At 33.7% G+C, this 19,068-nt stretch overlaps 3 protein-coding genes across 3 annotated transcripts in view; all 3 read right to left on the minus strand.

Moving 5' to 3' along the window:
* The window catches only part of LOC114325604 (uncharacterized), a 242,432-nt gene extending 238,587 nt beyond the window's left edge, over positions 1–3,845 (minus strand). Inside the window, exon 1 of the mRNA XM_028273707.2 lies at positions 2,623–3,845. Within this exon, the coding sequence (XP_028129508.2) occupies positions 2,623–3,573 (951 nt within the window). The 5' untranslated portion in view covers positions 3,574–3,845. The remainder of the gene's footprint in view (positions 1–2,622) is intronic.
* The window catches only part of LOC114325602 (heat shock protein 70 A1-like), a 517,012-nt gene that overhangs the window by 405,636 nt on the left and 92,308 nt on the right, over positions 1–19,068 (minus strand). The gene's annotated exons all lie outside the window — the stretch shown is intronic.
* The window catches only part of LOC114325597 (mediator of RNA polymerase II transcription subunit 24), a 135,317-nt gene that overhangs the window by 39,300 nt on the left and 76,949 nt on the right, over positions 1–19,068 (minus strand). The gene's annotated exons all lie outside the window — the stretch shown is intronic.

The raw sequence follows: 19,068 nt of genomic DNA on the forward strand, positions 1-19,068 counted from the left end.
CAGAGGTCGAGTGCAATTTGTTGCGATTATTTCATGAATAAAACTGTTCAAAACCAAAATTTTATTGCAATTTATTTATGTAAGTACACTTTTATAATTTTTAAAACATTAATTGTCATTAATGTCACGGAATGTATTTTTTCGAAGCAACGAAGGGCATCTGACGTAATATACTTAACGACGGGAGATTATCAAAAATTATCGATTTAATTCAGATTTCTGTAGCTTTCTATTGGTCAGAATCTCCTATGAATGAAATAATCGCGCTAATTTCATTAAAACACAACACAATAAGATAAATTTGAAATAAATTAGTAAATAATATCTAAATATTAGTTTATTGCATGTATTATAATATATTATAATGCCATATTACAAGGTATTTTACTTTCCCTCACGCCGTGCGGGAAAATTTACTTTCACGCACGCCGTGCGGGAAAGTGAAACTTTCGAAAACGAAATGCGTGCGTGAAAGTGGCTCTTTTAGCACGGCCGTAGAAAAATAACTATTTTTGTCTATAAAACGTTTTCTTAATGTTGTTCTGAAGCTATTTTCTTGTGGCATTTTTGTAATTAACTATTTTTAATGGGAAATAAGCCACAATTTTACTAAAAAACTGATTTTATTAACGTTTCGACGTCAAAATCGGATGCCGTATGCCGTTGTCAAAATACAAAAAATATTAATACACTGACCGTCACAAAAAACGGTCACCCCACAAAATGGGTAATATTTAATGTCTCGAATTTCCTAAGCCTGTTGTCCGATTTAAGTGATTTCTTTAATATTATAAAGCCTTATTCTTTAACAATATCTTTGTAATAATATTGTTGCTAGACAGGTAAATTATCATTGTATACCGGGTGTACGAATCAAACTGTGTTTTGTTCTCAAAGTTCACCACACCCTGTGGAATATTCTAGCATTTATAAAATACTGAAATTAAAACCAGACTATAGCCTCAGGTTTTCTTAACATTCTGTTTTTTGATTCATTCGCTTATGTTGGATTATAATAAAAAAGTTAGGTACTTTAACAACTAGCCATTTTCTTTGTCAATACAGGGTGTTTTTAAATAAGTGCGACAAACTTTAAGGGGTAATTCTGCATGAAAAAATAATGACCGTTTGATTTATAAACATAAGTCTGCAAATGATTCGTTTACGAGATGAGATACGGGATGTTGAATTTGTTCTTACAAACTGTCGATTTATTTATTGCTCTAAAACCAGTTGAGATATGCAAATGAAATTTGGTAGGTTTTAAGAGGTTATTATCGAGCATTTTTTGACATACAATTAAGAATTTTATATTCACCATTGGCGTGTATGCGGGTAATATTACCCGTCATATTACCGGTATGCGCGCCAATGAAGAATATAAAATTCTTAATTGCATGTCAAAAAATGTGCAATAACTGTCTCTTAAAACCTAGCAAATTTCATTTGCATAACTCAACCGGTTTTTAGAGCAATAAATAAATCGAAGCAAACTATCATTTTTTTTTTCATGCAGAATTACCTCTTAAAGTTTGCCATACTTATTTAAAAACACCCTGTATTGACGAAAAACAAGGTTAGTTGTTAAAGTACCTAACTTTTTTATTATCCAACATAAGAGAATGAATCAAAAAACAGGATGTTAAAAACCTGAGGCTATAGTTGGGGTTTAATTTCAGTATTTTATAAATGCTAGAATATTCCACAGGGTGTGGTGACCTTTGAGAAAATAACACAGTTTGATTTGTACACTTGATATACAATGATAATTTACCTGTATGCCAACAATATTATTACAGCGATATTGTTAAAGAATAAAGCTATAACATATTAAAAAAATCACTTAAATCGGACAAAAGGTTTAGAAAATTTGAGACATCAAAAATGGCCCATTTTGTGGGGTGGCCGTTTTTTGTGCCGGTCAGTGTAAATTAAACAAAAATGTTGTTGCTTAGTAAAAAAATTCTAATAAATTATTAATCTGACTCATTTCAGACATATATTATACTTTTTAAAGTAAAAGACTTTAAAATGATATTATATCGTCCTAGGAACGCAACACATAAATATTGGCAATATGTATCATTTAGTCTTCTACTTTAAAATGTATAATATATGTCTGAATTGCCGATATAAATGAGTCAGATTAAATAAATTATTAAAAGAATTTTTTACTAAGCAACAACAGTTTTGTTTAATTCATTAATATTTTTTGTATTTTGACAACGGCATCCGATTTGGACGTCGAAACGTTAATAAAATCATTTTTTAGTAAAATTGTGGCTTACTTCCCATTAAAAATAGTTAATTATAAAACGATTCTTATAAGTAGGTATAAAATGTAGATCATAAAAGGTTCTTAATATTGAGAGTTTCAAAATTAAATTACATAACTAATTTACCGAGATAATTGCAAAAACCCTTATTTTTTCAGTAATTAATAAATGTTAATAACTTTTTTTTTCATGATGACATTTAACATAACCATCGAAAATTACGGCAAATAAAAAAGTGTTCTAACTTGGGTTAAATTTCAACCAGATTTTTTACAGTTACACAGTTTTTTACAAACTGTCTATCTATAATGTTTAAAAGCCATCAATGAATTGATCAAAAACTCACCTGAATGTCATTTTTGATTCCCAAATTTTGAACACCTGGTTTATTATTGTCAATCTTTTGATTCTCCTCCTCATCATCGACCCCATTCCTCACTTCCACCTCGTTCTTTTCAGTTTCTGGCATACTATCACTTTCCAGATGGTCATCCTCAACAGACTCTTTAGCAGAATCCCTATCATTGTCATCACTAACCTTTTCACTACTACTAGAAGATTTGGACGATACAGAAAGGTTTTTGATGAGTGAAGCACTGAGTACCTCGATGCTGACACCTTTGCCATTTGGTCTAATTTCAAGCTCTTCAGATTGTCTGCTAGTGCCAGCTACAGAGCTGGAATCTCTGTTGGAATTTATGGAACTTACACTAGAAGACAAGCTACCACTACTTTTGCCAAGAAGGTTTGATTTGTTGGTAGGTTTAGGTTTGCGGAAAGAGATCAAAGAAGAGCTTAATGTGACAGGTTTTTCCTTTTTGGGTCCTTCGAAATCGATGACCATGGAAAAGATGTTCTTCTTGGCAGATGCGTTAGGGGGTGAAGCTGGACTTTCGGTGACATCGCTCAAGTCTACGTAAAAACCTAAAGGAGATTTTCTAGAAGCCTCTGTTTCTTCTGAATCTAGCTGTACTATTGAGTTATAAGGGGTGCTAGTTTCAGGAAATTGTGGGACATTCAAGGTGGTTGAAGAGTACGAGAAATGACCGTCGTGGGGAATTTGCACCATCGAGAAATGAGGAACCGCGGTTTGAAACAGTATAGAACCCTGTCTCCTCTCATCTGTTCTCCTTTGGTCAACAACCTCGGAGTCATCAGACAAACTGGCAGCATCAATAAAACAACCGCTAAGCAACTGCTGGTTGTGGAGTTGTTTTTGCTCCTTGGTGCGACTTCTTCGGTCCTCGTCACTGCCCAGTCCCGAATCCATGTCACTTTTCACATGCTTTCTATTCATCGAGGGTTGCTCACTCGCGACCTACTAAATACTATTAGCTATATTTTGATTTTATCAATAAATACATGAAAATAAGGCTCTGCGACACCTACACTAGGAATTTAACTCTGAACGCGATAGAGTTTAATTCATCGTTTACGAGAGATTTCGATTTGTTGATTGATTCGGCGGTTTGATACTGTTTACGCGATTCGATCATTGATAAACAAATACAGCGACGAGACCGAAATGAAACAATTCGACACCGAACAGCCGAACAGGTTTCCTGTCAAATAAGGGCAAACGGACCAGTGCGACTGCGTGAGCTTTGAATACGGTCCGCGAGAGAGAAGTGGGAAAGAGTAGCAGTGTTGCCAAGTCATGTGTTACAGTCGGACAATACAACTCTTAATTACAAAAAAAATACCGAAGACTTTTCAACACTTTTACAAAATATATTACAATTTACAATTTATTGTCACTACAACTGTTTCGGACTAGTACCTTTCTTAAATAATGTGTTTAATAAAATAAAAATAAAAACGTAATTCATCATCATTCTCTTTGCCTTATCCCTATGCGGGGTCGGCTTCCCTAATTGCATTTCTCCACACAATTCTATCTTGGGTCATATGAAAAAAAATATCAATATTAATCCCCTTTACCAACATGTCCTGCCTAATCGTCTCCCCCCACGTCTTCTTTGCTCTTCCTCTCCTACACCTATTCCTGGAATCTGCACTTCAGCAAATCTTCGTATTGGGTGATTAACGTCTCGACGTTGAACATGACCAAACCATCTCAACCTATGCTCTCTCATTTTGGCATCAATTGGTGCCACACTTAGACTTCCCCTAATAGACTCACTTTTAATTTTATTCTTTTTTGTCACTTCATTCATCCATCTAAGCATTCTCATTTCCACCACATGCATTTGTTGTTCCTCTTTCTTTTTCACTGCCCAACATTAAGTTCCGTACATCATAGCCAGCCTTATGGCAGTTTTATAGAATTTTCCCTTCAACTTCATTGGAACTTTCCTGTCACACAGTACACCACTGGCTTCCTTCCACTTCACCGATCCAGCCCTAATTCTACTGCATGCATCTCCATCTATTTCTCCATTACTCTGTAATACCGATCCCAGGTACTTAAAACTATTGCTTTTTGCGATCTGTTCACCATCCAAAGATACCATTTTATTTGTAGTAACTCCATCTTTAAATGAGCATTTCAAATACTCTGTCTTTGTCCTACTAAGTTTTAAACCTTTTTCCTCGAGAGCTTGTCTCCACTGTTCCAGTTTTTGTTCTAAGTCTCTTTCACTATTTCCTACTAACACGACATCATCAGCATACATTAAGCACCATGGAATGTTACCCTGTAATTTCGCTGTTGTCCTGTCCAAAACTAATGAGAATAAATACGGATTAAGCACTGAGCCTTGGTGCAATCCTACTTTCACACGAAATTTATCAGTCTCTCCCACACCTGTCCTAATACTAGTCGGTACTCCCTCATACATATCCCTCACAATCTTTACATATTCACCAGGGACTCCTTTCTTATTGAGTGCCCATCATAGAATCTCTCGAGGAACTCTATCATATGCTTTCTCAAGATCAATGAACACCATATGAGCGTTTGTTTCTTTACTCCTATATTTTTCCATCAACTGCCTTATAATGAAAATTGCATCTGTTGTTGATCTGCCCTGCATAAAGCCAAATTGATTCTCGGATATTTCGGTCTCTTCACGTATCCGTCTATCAATTATACTCTTTCCCATATTTTCATGGTGTGGCTAAGCAGTTTTATAGCCCTGTAGTTTGTACATTGTTGTATATCTCCCTTGTTTTTGTAGACAGGTAGTAGTATACTGCTTCTCCATTCGTCTGGCATTTGTCCTACTTCCATAATTCTATTAAATAACCTGCTAGCCACCTTGTTCCTGTCTCTCCCAATGCTCTCCATACTTCCCCAGGAATATCATCTGATCCTACCGCTTTTCCTTTCTTTATTTTTTGAAACGCTTGGGCCACTTCCTCGTTTGTTATTTTGGTGACCATTGCTGCTACTGTCTCCGTTGACTCCATAGGCTGTCTGTCAAATTCTTCATTTAATAAGCTGTCAAAGTACTTTCTCCACCTCTTTTTGACATCCTTTTCGTGAACTAGTATTTTATTATTTTCATCTCGGATACATCTAATCTGATTAAAATCTTTTGCTTTCTTTGCTCTCTGTTTGGCTATTTTATATATTATATCTTTAGCTTTTGCTACTGCTACTTTCGCTTTCTTTTTGGCGACCATATAGCTTTGAAGATCTATGTCTGATCTGGTTTCTTGCCACTTTTTATATAATTTTACCTTCTCTTTTATTTTTCCTTGTACTTCATTTGACCACCACCAAGTCTCTTTATCCTCAAACTTCTTTCCTAATGTTTTCCCAAGTATTTCAATAGCCGTCTCTCTAATAAGATTGACCGTTTTTCTCCAAATTGTGTTAGGGCTTCCTTTCATGTTCCAACATATTTTTTCTACTATGCTTTCCCTAAATAGACCTTTTTTTTTCATCTTTTAGCATCCACCACTTGATTTTTTGTGGTCCTCTCCGATATTTTTGTTTAGTTTCGCTTTTTACTTCGATGTCCAGAACAAGCAGCTTATGTTGTTGGCTTACTGTCTCACCAACTATTACCTTGCAGTCCTTGCATTCACGTATGTCTTCTTTCCTTATCATGAAGTAGTCTATTTGGAGTTGATGTTGTCCACTTTTGTAGGTAATAAGTTGAGTTTCTCCCTTTTTAAAGAATGTGTTAACAATCGCCATATCCAATGCTGTTGCTAATTCAAGCATGTCATCTCCAGCTTCATTTCTAGTTCCAAAGCCTAATCCCCCATGTATTGGCTTGGCTCACATGTGCATTGAAATCACCTCCTATTATAACTTTCTTCTCTGCTGGAATATCACTCAGTACGTCTCCTAATTGATCATAGAAAGCTCTTATTTCATTCTCACCCAGACCTGTTTGAGGAGCATACACACACAACATTCAATACCTCTTTATCAATTACAAATTTCACTGACAACTGACATCATTCTATCACTCGTTCTTACAACTTCTACTACGTTATCTTTCATTTCACTATCAGCAATTATACCAACTCCATTTCTAGTCTTACTACTCCCTCTCCTTACATAACACAATTTGTATCTTTCACCTAGTTCTTTCGCCCTTTGTCCTTTCCACCTAGTTTCTTGAATACAAGCAATTTGAAATCTTCTTCGTTTGAGCGCATCCACTAACTCCAGACTCTTACCTGTAAGACTACCAAGATTCCAAGACCCTATCCTGATTTTTCTAACCTGTAATGGTGTTCCTCCTGAGATAGTCCTCACCCGGAGATCCGAACGGAGGCTCATTTTACTTCCGGAATATTTTACCTCAGGAGATGCCATTATTTCAGTATAAGTTTTTATTTCGTTGGAGAAGGTCTTTTCATTATTATGGCTTGAAAAGATTTTTTGGATATTTGATGCCTGAATGCCTATTTACATTACATTCACTAAAATATTTTATTTCTTCTTTTGATGTTCCGCTGTTGAAGATCTCCTCTTTGAACTGCCTCCTCTTCACGTACCTGGATTTTTCTGTCATAGACTCCTGGAAATCTCTTTTTTGTAAGTATGTACTTGTTTTTGACATCGTACCTACTTTCGTAACCGGTTGTCTTCCGGAGCCACCTGGGTAGACCCTGATCAGATGATCGATCAGTTTGTGTTTTTCTCTTGTACATCGTCTGTATAGGATTTCTAGCGATGATATCTCTGGTCTTAAGGAGTCTTCTTGTGGATTGGTGGAAGAAGTACCTTGTACTGTTCTCAGCCACCTCCCTCCGTGGAGTGTACTGGAGTCTTTCTCTGATGACTGCATTTGATCTACTATCTTCCTATGTTGTTCCGTGTCGATTAACCGGTAACACGCTGTTTCTGCCTTTTCCAGATTCTTCCAGTCGGTCTCTGCTATGGAACTCCTTATTGGGACTGCACACAATATCGCCGACCTAACACAAGCCTGATACACAGCTGTCTTTTGCCTTGATGCTTGGTTGGCTTCGTATGCTTCGTGAAGTTGAATTCCTATCGAGTTGGACTCTTAGATATTATACAGATACTTCTGATTGAACGATGTTTCCTTTCATCGTGAATTCCACTACTGGTAGATTATGTTAATTTTATCGTCTTATCGACGTTGATGTTGATTTTACATTTGTCCGTGAATTCCGAGATTCTTCTTAAGTGATTTTTCGGGGTCTCGACATTTCTTTTGTCTTTTTTTCTGATGATGACCGTATTGTCTGCATATAGGGCTATATTTGTTCTAGCATCTGTTGGTAAATCTGAAGCAAAAATGTACAAAAAGGGTGATAAAATACTGCCCTGCCTGAGGCATCCCTTCAGGGACTTCTTGTCTCCTGAGTATCTTTTGGCAGTTCAAACTTGAAATATTCTATTAGATAAATATGTGTCACATATGTTAACTAAATAATGAACAACCTAGCTCTATCCATCTTGTATATTAGGGCTTTCTTCCAGACCGAGCCGTAGGTTTGTCTATGTCGAAGATGGCAATTCCTGTTTTTTTGTTTCCTATTGAACCCTATATTCGTATCTCTGAATCCTCTTGCTACTTGAAGTTTGCAGTCTTTCCTTTTCTAAATCCGAATTGGTCCTCCTGGATGATTCCTATTCTTTCTCCGTATTTCATCGGTCTTTTGTAGATGATCTCCAGTATTTTTCCTATGGATTCTAGTAAGGATGTTGGTCTGTAGGTTCAAGGTCTTCTTCCGTCCTTTTTTAGTTCTAGTAGAGGGATAAGTTTAGCATGTTTCTGGTTAGTCGGAAAATGCGCATTTTCCAGGCAAATTCTGGAAATGAAATGTAGTTTAATGAATTTTTTCTATGCGTCTACACTTTATAGTCTAATATAAATGAATAAATTGAAGGGAGGAGTGCTGTTTGTCTCAAGTTGATCATTCAGGTAGATTAAAATCTGATAAAGGTAGATTAAAGTTCTATTACCCTTTCTTCTTCTTGAGTCAAAAAATAATGGAGCCTTGGCCTCCTTTATTTTTTGCCTCCACCCTTGCTTGTCTGTGGCTGCTCTTCTCCATACACGGACTCCTAAAAGGGCTTGTGCGTCGCTGTCTACTGTGTCTTCTCAGCGCTTTCTTGGCTTTCCAACCGGTCTCTTTCCCTGCATTCTAGCATTCAGTGCTCTTTTTGGTAGCCTATCCTCTCTCATTCTTATTACATGCCCGGCCCATTGCAATCTTTGTATTCTAATGAAGTCTGACAGGGGTGCTTCCTTATAAAGTTGATAAAGTTCGTTTTTGTATCGACTTCTGAGGATTTCGTTTTCCCTCACAGGTCCTAGTATTCTCCTCAGTACTTTCCTTTCGAATATGTCGAGTTTGTTTTTGGATGTTTCTTTCAGGACCCAGGCTTCACTGCCATAGCATGTTATTGGTCGAATTAAAGTTTTATAGATTCTCATCTTTGTATTTCGGTGGACACTTTTAGACCGAAATATATGGGAAAGGGCAAAATAAGCTCTGTTTGCCTGCGTTATTCTCTTCCGTATTTCTCCATCTTCTGATCCGTCGGCATATATTTCTACTCCCAGGTATGTAAACTTTCCCACCGTTTCAATGTCATCTTCATGTATAATTTTTTGTGGGACTATACTCGAATAGTCGAATACCCTTTACCTACGCTAAATAAAGGACATTGGAACCGATATTAATAATGTAAACATTACTATTAATAGAAAAAAAGAATGTGTGTGTACTTTGTACGCACGTAAGAAGTTATTTATACTTCTATTATATGATTTCAACGAAATAAATATATTTTTGGCACGATTGATCATTTTTGACTGTTTACCGTGACAGATTTTACGTCAGTAGGTGACATTTACTAGCAACTCGACGGTAAGTAATCCAACTCGACGGTAAGTAATTCACTTACCGTCGAGTTAAAAAAATCTCTCAATTTTGATTTATTTTTTGAAAGAATAAAGAAAACTAACGAATTATTTATTAACATTGAAACTTCTTAGGCCTATAGCCAACATTTTTTCTCTTCAAATACGCGATCAAAGTTGAAAACTTGGAAATATCAATGCCATCATAAAGAAAAACGGTGGATTTAATCATTGAATATTCTGCCCAGAGGCTTCCAGGAGCTTTCAACTGCATATGTCTTTGAACGAAATATGCCAATAGAGTCTTTTCTTCGATTCATAAATTCTTGCCTTCGCACCATTTTTTAAAACTTTGGTAGGTATTTTTATAACGGATTTTGGATTTTTCGGGAATAATTGCGGAACACCCTTCTTCCCAAGCCCGTTCAATTTCTTCAAATTCACTTTCGCTCATATTTTAATTTATAATAATCAAAATTGTACTTAAAATTATTGACAACTAAATAAAAACTCAATTCTCCATTGTTGTTATGCACCCTAGTTACTACCTGACAACCAAAGTATCTATCTTGATAAAATAAATGAAACTAGTCAATATGACGAAAATGTTTAATTTTATAATTTATAATGGTATCAATCGTGCAAAAAACGTTATAAGCATGTCGAACGTTAAGGGTAACCGATCTCAGACAATAATTGGAGTCGTCGCTCCGCTCCTCCTCCAAACAATTGTCTTCGATCGGTATAAAACCCTTACCGTTCTCCATACTTAATATACTATACTTTAAACAGTTTTTTTGTATTATTTAAATTTTAAACTAATTTTAGAAAGAACTAAAAGAATACCAAAAATTAAAAAAAAAAACTTTGTACGCAAAACAAAATACTTTGTATGCACGTAAGAAGTTATACTTCTATTATATGATTTCAACGAAATCAATATACTTTAAACAGTTTATTTATATTTAATTTAAATATTAAACTAATTTTAATACTTACTACTTTCCAAAAAATTTTATTAAGACAAAACGAAAAATTAAAAAAATAAAAGAATAAAACACACACAAACACATTGAAAAATACCACAGATAAATGATTTCTGAACAATGATTGTTGCCAAAAATTTTAACTAAATACGTATTTTCTGAAAAAAATTATATATTATATTTACAATCAGAGAATTAAAAAAAATAAAAAAATAGTAACTTGCATTGGGAATCGAACCCACTTCCCGTCGATCGAAAATCAAAGCGCTTTCCCACTGCGCCCAATCCGCGTATCTGTCATGTGGGAATATACACCAAGTGAACGTTTACACCATAAACTTTTTGACAGTTGTTTATTACTTATATAAATTTAATCAAATTAGTTTGATTTTTGTGGAATTAAAGGAATATTTTGTGGAATAACAATATATTAGGTGAATATTGGTCGAAATTTTGATGGTAATCAAAGTATGTAAAATCAAAGCATTACATATACAGTAGACTCGCGATTATCCGAGGTAATTGGGACCGTGACTACCTCGGATACCAAAAAACTCGGTTAACACTGACATCGGTTATATTGATAGAAAAACACGTAAATAACCATAGCTGTTTATATTTTAATGACACAACTAATACAGTTCTGTCTATAAGAGATAAAAACATTTATCTTATCAATATAACTGTTTAAAAAAGTCCTTTGATTGATTTTTGCGTAAGCTTCAATCCTCTTTTTGAGGCGGCAATGTTGCACCAAGGTTGAAAGTTGTAACTCACCAGTTATGACTTTTACCTCGGTTAACCGAGGGGCTCGGATAACCGAGACTCGGATAATCGTGAGTCTACTGTACTATTTTGGTAGGTTCATTTTAAAATTTCCAAATAGGTACCTATGTAATTTTTTATTAGGATACTGAAACATTTACAATAAATATTACGTACCTGTCGCTTTTAAAACCTATTTAAAAAGTCACTACAATTATAAACTTGCTTTTTCTTTGTCATCACAACAATAAAAGATAATATACACAACATTTTTGTTTATCTATAATCTCCATATTGAACAATTATTGACAGATGATTTTAACACCCAATCATATCCCGTATAACGTTTGAGCGACTAATATCATTTGTTTCCATACTGTCGGTGTGCGCATGCGCCGAGAATAATAAAAATTCACTCTCAATCGCGCCTAAAGAAGTATACCTTCAAAAAAGTTAAACATCATTGAAATCCACAAGGAAAAGAAAAAGTTTTCCTGTAGTTGGCTGTATACCATCAATCACAAAATTGGAAAGAAATCCTTTGTAAAAGGTATAAAATTTTTTTATTAAAAATCCCTTAAAAGGGCTACATCACAACAAAACGTTTTCGATTTTTATAAAAAATCATCATCAGTGTTCGATAAACTGGATGCTAGCTGAGCCACAAAAGAAAAATATCTGGGTAAAAACCCTTTACATAAAATGTAGATGCCTTAAAAGTGCATACTTCAAGAAAAAGGCCTGTGATGGTCACATGGCAAACAGGATAATGCCCTAAGGTAAGGTATACAGGTTTCCCAACACGTGGGATCCAAATTGAGTTGATCATTGCCATTAAGTCATTGAAATGTGATCAACTCAATTTGGATCCCACGTGTTGGGAAACCTGTATACCTTACCTTAGGGCATTATCCTGTTTGCCATGTGACCATCACAGGCCTTTTTCTTGAAGTATGTACTTTTAAGGCATCTACATTTTATGTAAAGGGTTTTTACCCAGATATTTTTCTTTTGTGGCTCAGCTAGCATCCAGTTTATCGAACACTGATGATGATTTTTTATAAAAATCGAAAACGTTTTGTTGTGATGTAGCCCTTTTAAGGGATTTTTAATAAAAAAATTTTATACCTTTTACAAAGGATTTCTTTCCAAACATCATTGAACGTGAAAAATGAGCAATTAATAGATAGGCCCACTAAGTTCTTTGACCTAATTCTACATGTTCAATTACATTTCACGTATCTTTGTCCCATACTTTTAAAACAACTAATTCAATCCACCATTACAATAATTATTTTAATAAACAAATATAAAGTATAATTTCCAACTCTTTCTACGAAAACCGACAACGTCGCTTTCCAAACTTAATCCATTTAATGATTTCTTGTTGACAGTGAGACTTCGCGGTTGATGATGGTCTGGCGGCGCATGCTTGAGCACATGGCATAGTATGTAGGGTTTCATAAAGCTGTATTAAATTGAAATTTAATTATCTGCAAATGAATACGTCACATTTATTTCTGGACAAAATCATTGATTTCCGCTCTTTTTTGCAGTCTTTGTTATATTATATGAATTGCATTGACCTTCTAGCACCGACAATAATTTACCTGAATCAATTTTAAATGTACATATACGAGGTGTCAGACAAAAGTTTGCACATCGTATTAGCCCTTATCTTACACTATTTTTCGTGGTCGTTATAGGTTATAGTCCATGTAATGAGACTGCTCACGGCTGAAAAAATTTCTGATTCGATTTCTTTGTGGATTCCTATTCAAAAATATCTGCTTTAAACAAATCTGAAGGGTGTCGGGCTGAATTTTTGGGCAGAAATTGTTTCAACAATTTTTTTAAACAAATAAAAAAGATCACCTTTTTTGCCCCGAAGAATATTTTTTTAGGTTTTTTGGGTCATTCTAAACAAGAAAGGTATCTTGTGATTTTTCTCAAAATAGATAGTTTTCGAGTTATAGGCAATTTAAAATCAAAAAATGCGAAAATACGCATTTTCAAGGCTTAAAAACTCATATTTAAATTAGTATTTTTGAATTTTTTTTTTATTTAAATTAGTATTTTTGAAGTTGCCAAGTACTTGAATTGTGGTTTAAACATTCATTTTCAAGATTCTGCAGACTGATCGGGTATAGCTTCAATTTACACCTTACCTTACCGTTGTTATTTAATTGTTAATTATGCGAGTCCATCCGATTTGCCGGTGCGGCGCGCACTTTTTCCAAAAATCTCCTATTTTCCTCCAAAAAAATATATATTTTTTAGATTTTTCGTGACATTCTAAATAAAATAGGTTTCTTGTCATTTTTCTCAAAAGTTAATAGTTTTAAAATTATAAGCGATTTAAAGCGGATTTTCGGATTTTAAATCGCTTATAACTTTAAAACTATTATAGGTCTGGATCCCGCGTATGAAAAAAAGAATGTGTGTGTACTCTGTACGCACGTAAGAAGTTATACTTCTACTACATATTATGTGATTTTTAAGACAATACCAAAAATTTAAAAAAATAAAAGAATAAAACGCACACAAACACATTGAAAAATGCCACAAAGAAAAAATGATTTCTGAACGATAATAATTGTTGGCAAAAATTTTAAATACGCATTTTCTGAAAAAAAAATTATATAACAAATATAAGTACTTACAATCATAAAATGCATAAAAAAATATAAAAAAAAAACTTGCATCGGGAATCGAACCCGTGAGTTTCGGGGCGCTTTGATCCGTAATCGAAGCCTAGACTCACTCGTCCAATTCCACATTATTTGTCATGTGGAAAAATAGGGTAACTGAACGTTTTATTGTTTGACAGTTGTTTTGAATATAATTAAATTATGTAGTTTAAATTTTGTGGAAGAAAATATTAAAATATAACAAAACAGTAAGAAAACAATATATTAGATGAAGATTGGTAGAATTTTTGTTGGTAATTAAATTAAGTATGTAAATCAAAACATTACATACCTACTAGATAAATAAATCTACGCCAAAAAATCATAATTTAAAAATAAAAATCGGACCTAATTTGGGATTTCTCTCTAAAATCCCCATTCTTGAGAAAATAAATGTACAGTAGAGCGTCGATTATCCGAACGTCGATCAACCGAACGACCGCTTATTCGAACTATCGACTCCCGCGTCCCGCACTCGAATACCGAGCAAGCGTTAGTAATTGACGCTTAAAATATCTTCAATTTTCTTCAATATTGTATCCAAAAATAATTATGTTGTTGCAAAGACTGCACTTTTTGGTTTAGTTGCTAGTTGTCATTATCAAGATATAAATAAATATGTAGGTATATAAATATGGCTTTTATTCACTTGTGGATAAATATGTATGACTATAAATATGTATCAATATATTGTAGTTCGATTATCCGAACAAATCGGTTTTCCGAACACCTATGTCCCCCAATTAGTTCGGATAATCGACGCTCTACTGTATTTCAACCTAATCCAAATGTATAATTACAATATGATTATAATAAAAAGTACTTAAAAAATTAGAATGAGTTTTCCTTGTCCAAAATAGTTCAAAAGTCCAAAAATATAGGTATATGAAAACTATTTAAAAAGGCGGTATAACTATTAACTAACTTTTGTTTGTTGTTTCTTTTCACACAAATTTTAAAACGCAACAACCATAAATAATCAAACTACAGCTGTGCCACAGCCGCCATATTGAATAATTTTTGAGTCATTTGAACATCCAATCAGAACAAAGTTATAATGCGCATGCGCCGGGATCATAGGTTTTAACATATAAAAATTCACCCTCATATCACCGGTAAAGAAGTATAACTTCAAAAAGTTTATTAATAGCAAGCTGAGAATTTGATAATAGCTTAAGGGTGTCTAGTCGGACAAACTTTGATATATGGGAACACTGGAACAGGGGAAGTTTTAATTGTGGAACAGGGGAAGTTTTAATTGTGGAACAGGTTAAACATTTGGAAGGGTCAGACCACGAAAACGGCACATGTATTTTGTCCGACAGAACAGACTAAACTCTCCGAACAGAGATTAAACTCTCATGCAAAAATCAGACTGCTATTTATCACTAATTGGGCGTTTTAATGAGTGTGATGTAGAACATGTAGAATATGTCAAATGACAGGAATTATGACAGGTGATAAATAGCAGTCTGATTTTTGCATGAGAGTTTAATCTCTGTTTGGAGAGTTTAAGTCTATTCTGCCGGACAAAATAAATGTGCCGTTTTCGTGGTCTGACCGTTCCAAATGTTTAACCTGTTCCACAATTAAAACTGCCCTTGTTCCAGTATTCCCATATATCAAAGTTTATCCGACTAGACACCCTTAAGCTATTAACAAATTTTCAGCTTGCTATTGATCAACTTTTTTTCATACGCGGGATCCAGACCTATTAACTTTTGAGAAAAATGACAAGAACAAGAAACTTATTTTATTTAGAATGTCCCGAAAAATCTAAAAAATATATTTTTGGAGGAAAATAGGAGATTTTTGGAAAAATTTTTGAATGAAGTTTTTGGATGATCACGCATAATTAACAATTAAATAACAATGGTGTAAATTGAAGTTGGACCCTATCAGTCTGCAGAATCTTAAAAACGAATGTTTAAACTACAATTGAAGTACTTGGCAACCTCAAAAATACTAATTTAAATATGAATTTTTACTTACTTACTAAAGTAAGTAAGTAAGTAAATATGAATTTTTAAGCCTTGAAAATGCGTATTTTCGCATTTTTCAGATCTTAAATGGCCTATAACTCGAAAACTATCAATTTTTGAGAAAAATCACAAGATACCTTTCTTGTTTAGAATGACCCAAAAAACCCAAAAAATACTTCGGGACAAAAAAGGTGATCTTTTGTATTTGTTTAAACAATTTCTGCCCAAAAATTCCGCCCGGCACCCTTCAGATTTGTTTAAAGGAGATATTTTTGAATAGGAATCCACAAAGAAACCGAATCAGAAATTTTTTCAGCCGGAGCGGTCTCACCACGTAGACTACTAAGGTTTAAGTAAGGTATTGTTATATCATGATCTAACTCTTCGTATGACCCTCCATTTTCTCGACTTACCGTCATTCTTATAGATTCTGACCAATAATTAAAACAATAGGATCATTATCTGTGTGGGAGGGGAGATCACATTTATAAACCTTTTCTTACACCCTTCTACTTGGTTCTTCATGGAAATTACCGTATTATTCCATCGTGATCTGCGACTCTTCGTCTTTTCTTCACTTTCTGGATTTTCGATCATTTTTACAGATTCTGACAATACAGGGGAGGCAAATAAAGGTCCTATTAGAAATATCTCGAGAACTAAAGGCAACATAGTCATGAAAATTTGAAATAAGGGGTTTTGAAAAGTCATCTGTTTAATGAAAATATTTTCATCTATTTGCTACTTCCGATTATACCGGAAGTTGCTTATAACTTGGTTTTTTTAAATGGGATACCCTGTATATTTTTACATTTTTGGATTCTCTTCGATGTCTTCTTTCTTAAAATATGAGGTTTTGTAATGTTATAGTTTGAAAGATAATTACGTTTTTTTATTAATTTCGTAGCAATATTCACACCCTGTAGAATTGTAGTAGTTTGACATCTAAAACTCTACTTACGTTCAAATGATTCTTAATATGAGCTACTACTTTTAAGAATCATTAGTATAGCTAAATTTTTAATTTTAGTATACAGGGTTGGTCGAAACTCGAAATGAGTATTTTCTGAGTTTTCTTAAATGGAACACCCTGTATTTTAGTATTGTAATGAAATGATATTTTATGGTACTTTTTTATTTCTTAAGCATTCCCTATATCTAACTGCTTTAATTTGTGCTTAATTGTTAATCGCACCAACAATCTACGTAGGTATTTTGATAGCTAAACCCTTATTGGTAATTTTAAGGATCAGTCTGGATTAATAATAATATGTACCTATTTATTTCTGAAAAATTATTTGTGATTGAATATTTTTACGGCCAACCAATAAAATGTTACGTATTTTTTGTTGAAATTAATGTTTAGCTTGAATCACCAATAACTCACAAATTAAAGCAGTTAGGTATAGGGAATGCTTAAGAAATAAAAAGTACCATAAAATATCATTTCATTTCAATATATACAGGGTGTTCCATTTAAGAAAACTCAGAAAATATTCATTCCGAGTTTCGACCAACCCTGTATACTAAAATTTCAAAATTAGCTATACTAATGGTTCCTAACAATAGTAAACTATATTAAAAATCACTTGAACGTAAGCAGAGTCTTTAATGTCAAACTATAACAATTCTACAGGGCGTGAATGTTGCTACGAAATTAATAAAAAAACGTAAATATCTCTTAAAATACCCTACAAAATCTCATATTTTAAGAAAGAAGATATTGAGGAGAATCCAAAAATGTAAAAATACACAGGGTGTCCCATCTAAAAAAACGAAGTTATAAGCAACTTCCGGTATAACTGGAAAGAGATGAAAATATTTTCATTTAATATATAATCCTTCAAAACCCCTTTATTCCAATTTTCATAATTCTGCTGCCTTTAGTTCTCGAGATATTTCTAATAGGCCAGTTATCTGCCTCACCCTATATAGGTACGCAATCAGTAGTTGCAACAATATGACTAATGTAAATTATGTAGAAGTTCACATTTATTAGTACCTACTTTTCTTACTTAGATCAGTGTAGAACACACTATGAACAGGCTTAATGGGTCGATTAATTTTCTAGGTCAATTTTATCTCCTCTCCTCCATTATCTCCTGGTAATTTACCATCTTATACACAGAGCCTATTTTACTTCAAATCAGGCCCGAGGCACTACACAATTTTCGGGCCCCTAAATATAATTTAATAATAATAACTTTTTTAAATGTATCTATTAATTATTTAATAGAAATATAGTTGCACAGAAAAATAAAATTTTTATTAACAATAAATAAAATTTATATTTAAACAATTAAACATTCTTTAAGGGGATAGGCGCAAACTTTGAGCTTCAATGCTATTTAAATACATTCATTTTTTCGAAACCTGAGAAAACTAATAAGTATTTTTGAAAAATTTAAACGCAGAATGAAAGATTACGTTACTACCGAGGGACGAAAGTCCCTGAAATCTACGATAATGTTTATTTTAATAAGTTATAGGGGTGAAAAAAGAGAAAATTTAATGTGATTTTTAATTTTAAATACATTGGTACCTTATCCAAAAAAAACTTTTTAAGGGGCATTCGGCCCTCGGTATCTAATAATGTAATCTTTCACTCTGCGTCTAATTTTTTTTTTAATTTATTAGTTTTTTGAGGATTCGAAAAAATGAATGCATTTAAAGAGCATTGAAGCCGAAAGTTTGCGCCTATCCACTTAATTATAACTCTTATGGTTATCATTTTATCATTGCCTGTTCGTATAAAATGAAAAAATTTTGAAAATTTGTTTTGTTAGTGTAATAAACATGTTTTGTTTGGTGATCTTTCCGGGCCCCATTTAAATACGGGCTCAAGGCAGGTGCCTCACGTGCCTAGTGGTAAAATAGGCCCTGCTTATACAGATCCATTGTTTGTTTGATTTCACTAATACTTATTTATGTCTGGCATTCGTTCAAAACCTTGATTTAATATGTTTTTTTTAGTTGCCATTTTTATCTCTATATTTCGATGTGCCGTCTACTATCCTCCTCCTCAGTCGTTTCCTCATTGCTGAGTGTCGTGATTCGTGATTCCCTATAATACGAGACAGAATGTTTTTCCACTGGCTTTCTGT

The sequence above is a fragment of the Diabrotica virgifera genome, chromosome 9 (genome assembly GCF_917563875.1).
Source record: "Diabrotica virgifera virgifera chromosome 9, PGI_DIABVI_V3a".
NCBI classification, from domain to species: Eukaryota; Metazoa; Arthropoda; class Insecta; order Coleoptera; family Chrysomelidae; genus Diabrotica; species Diabrotica virgifera.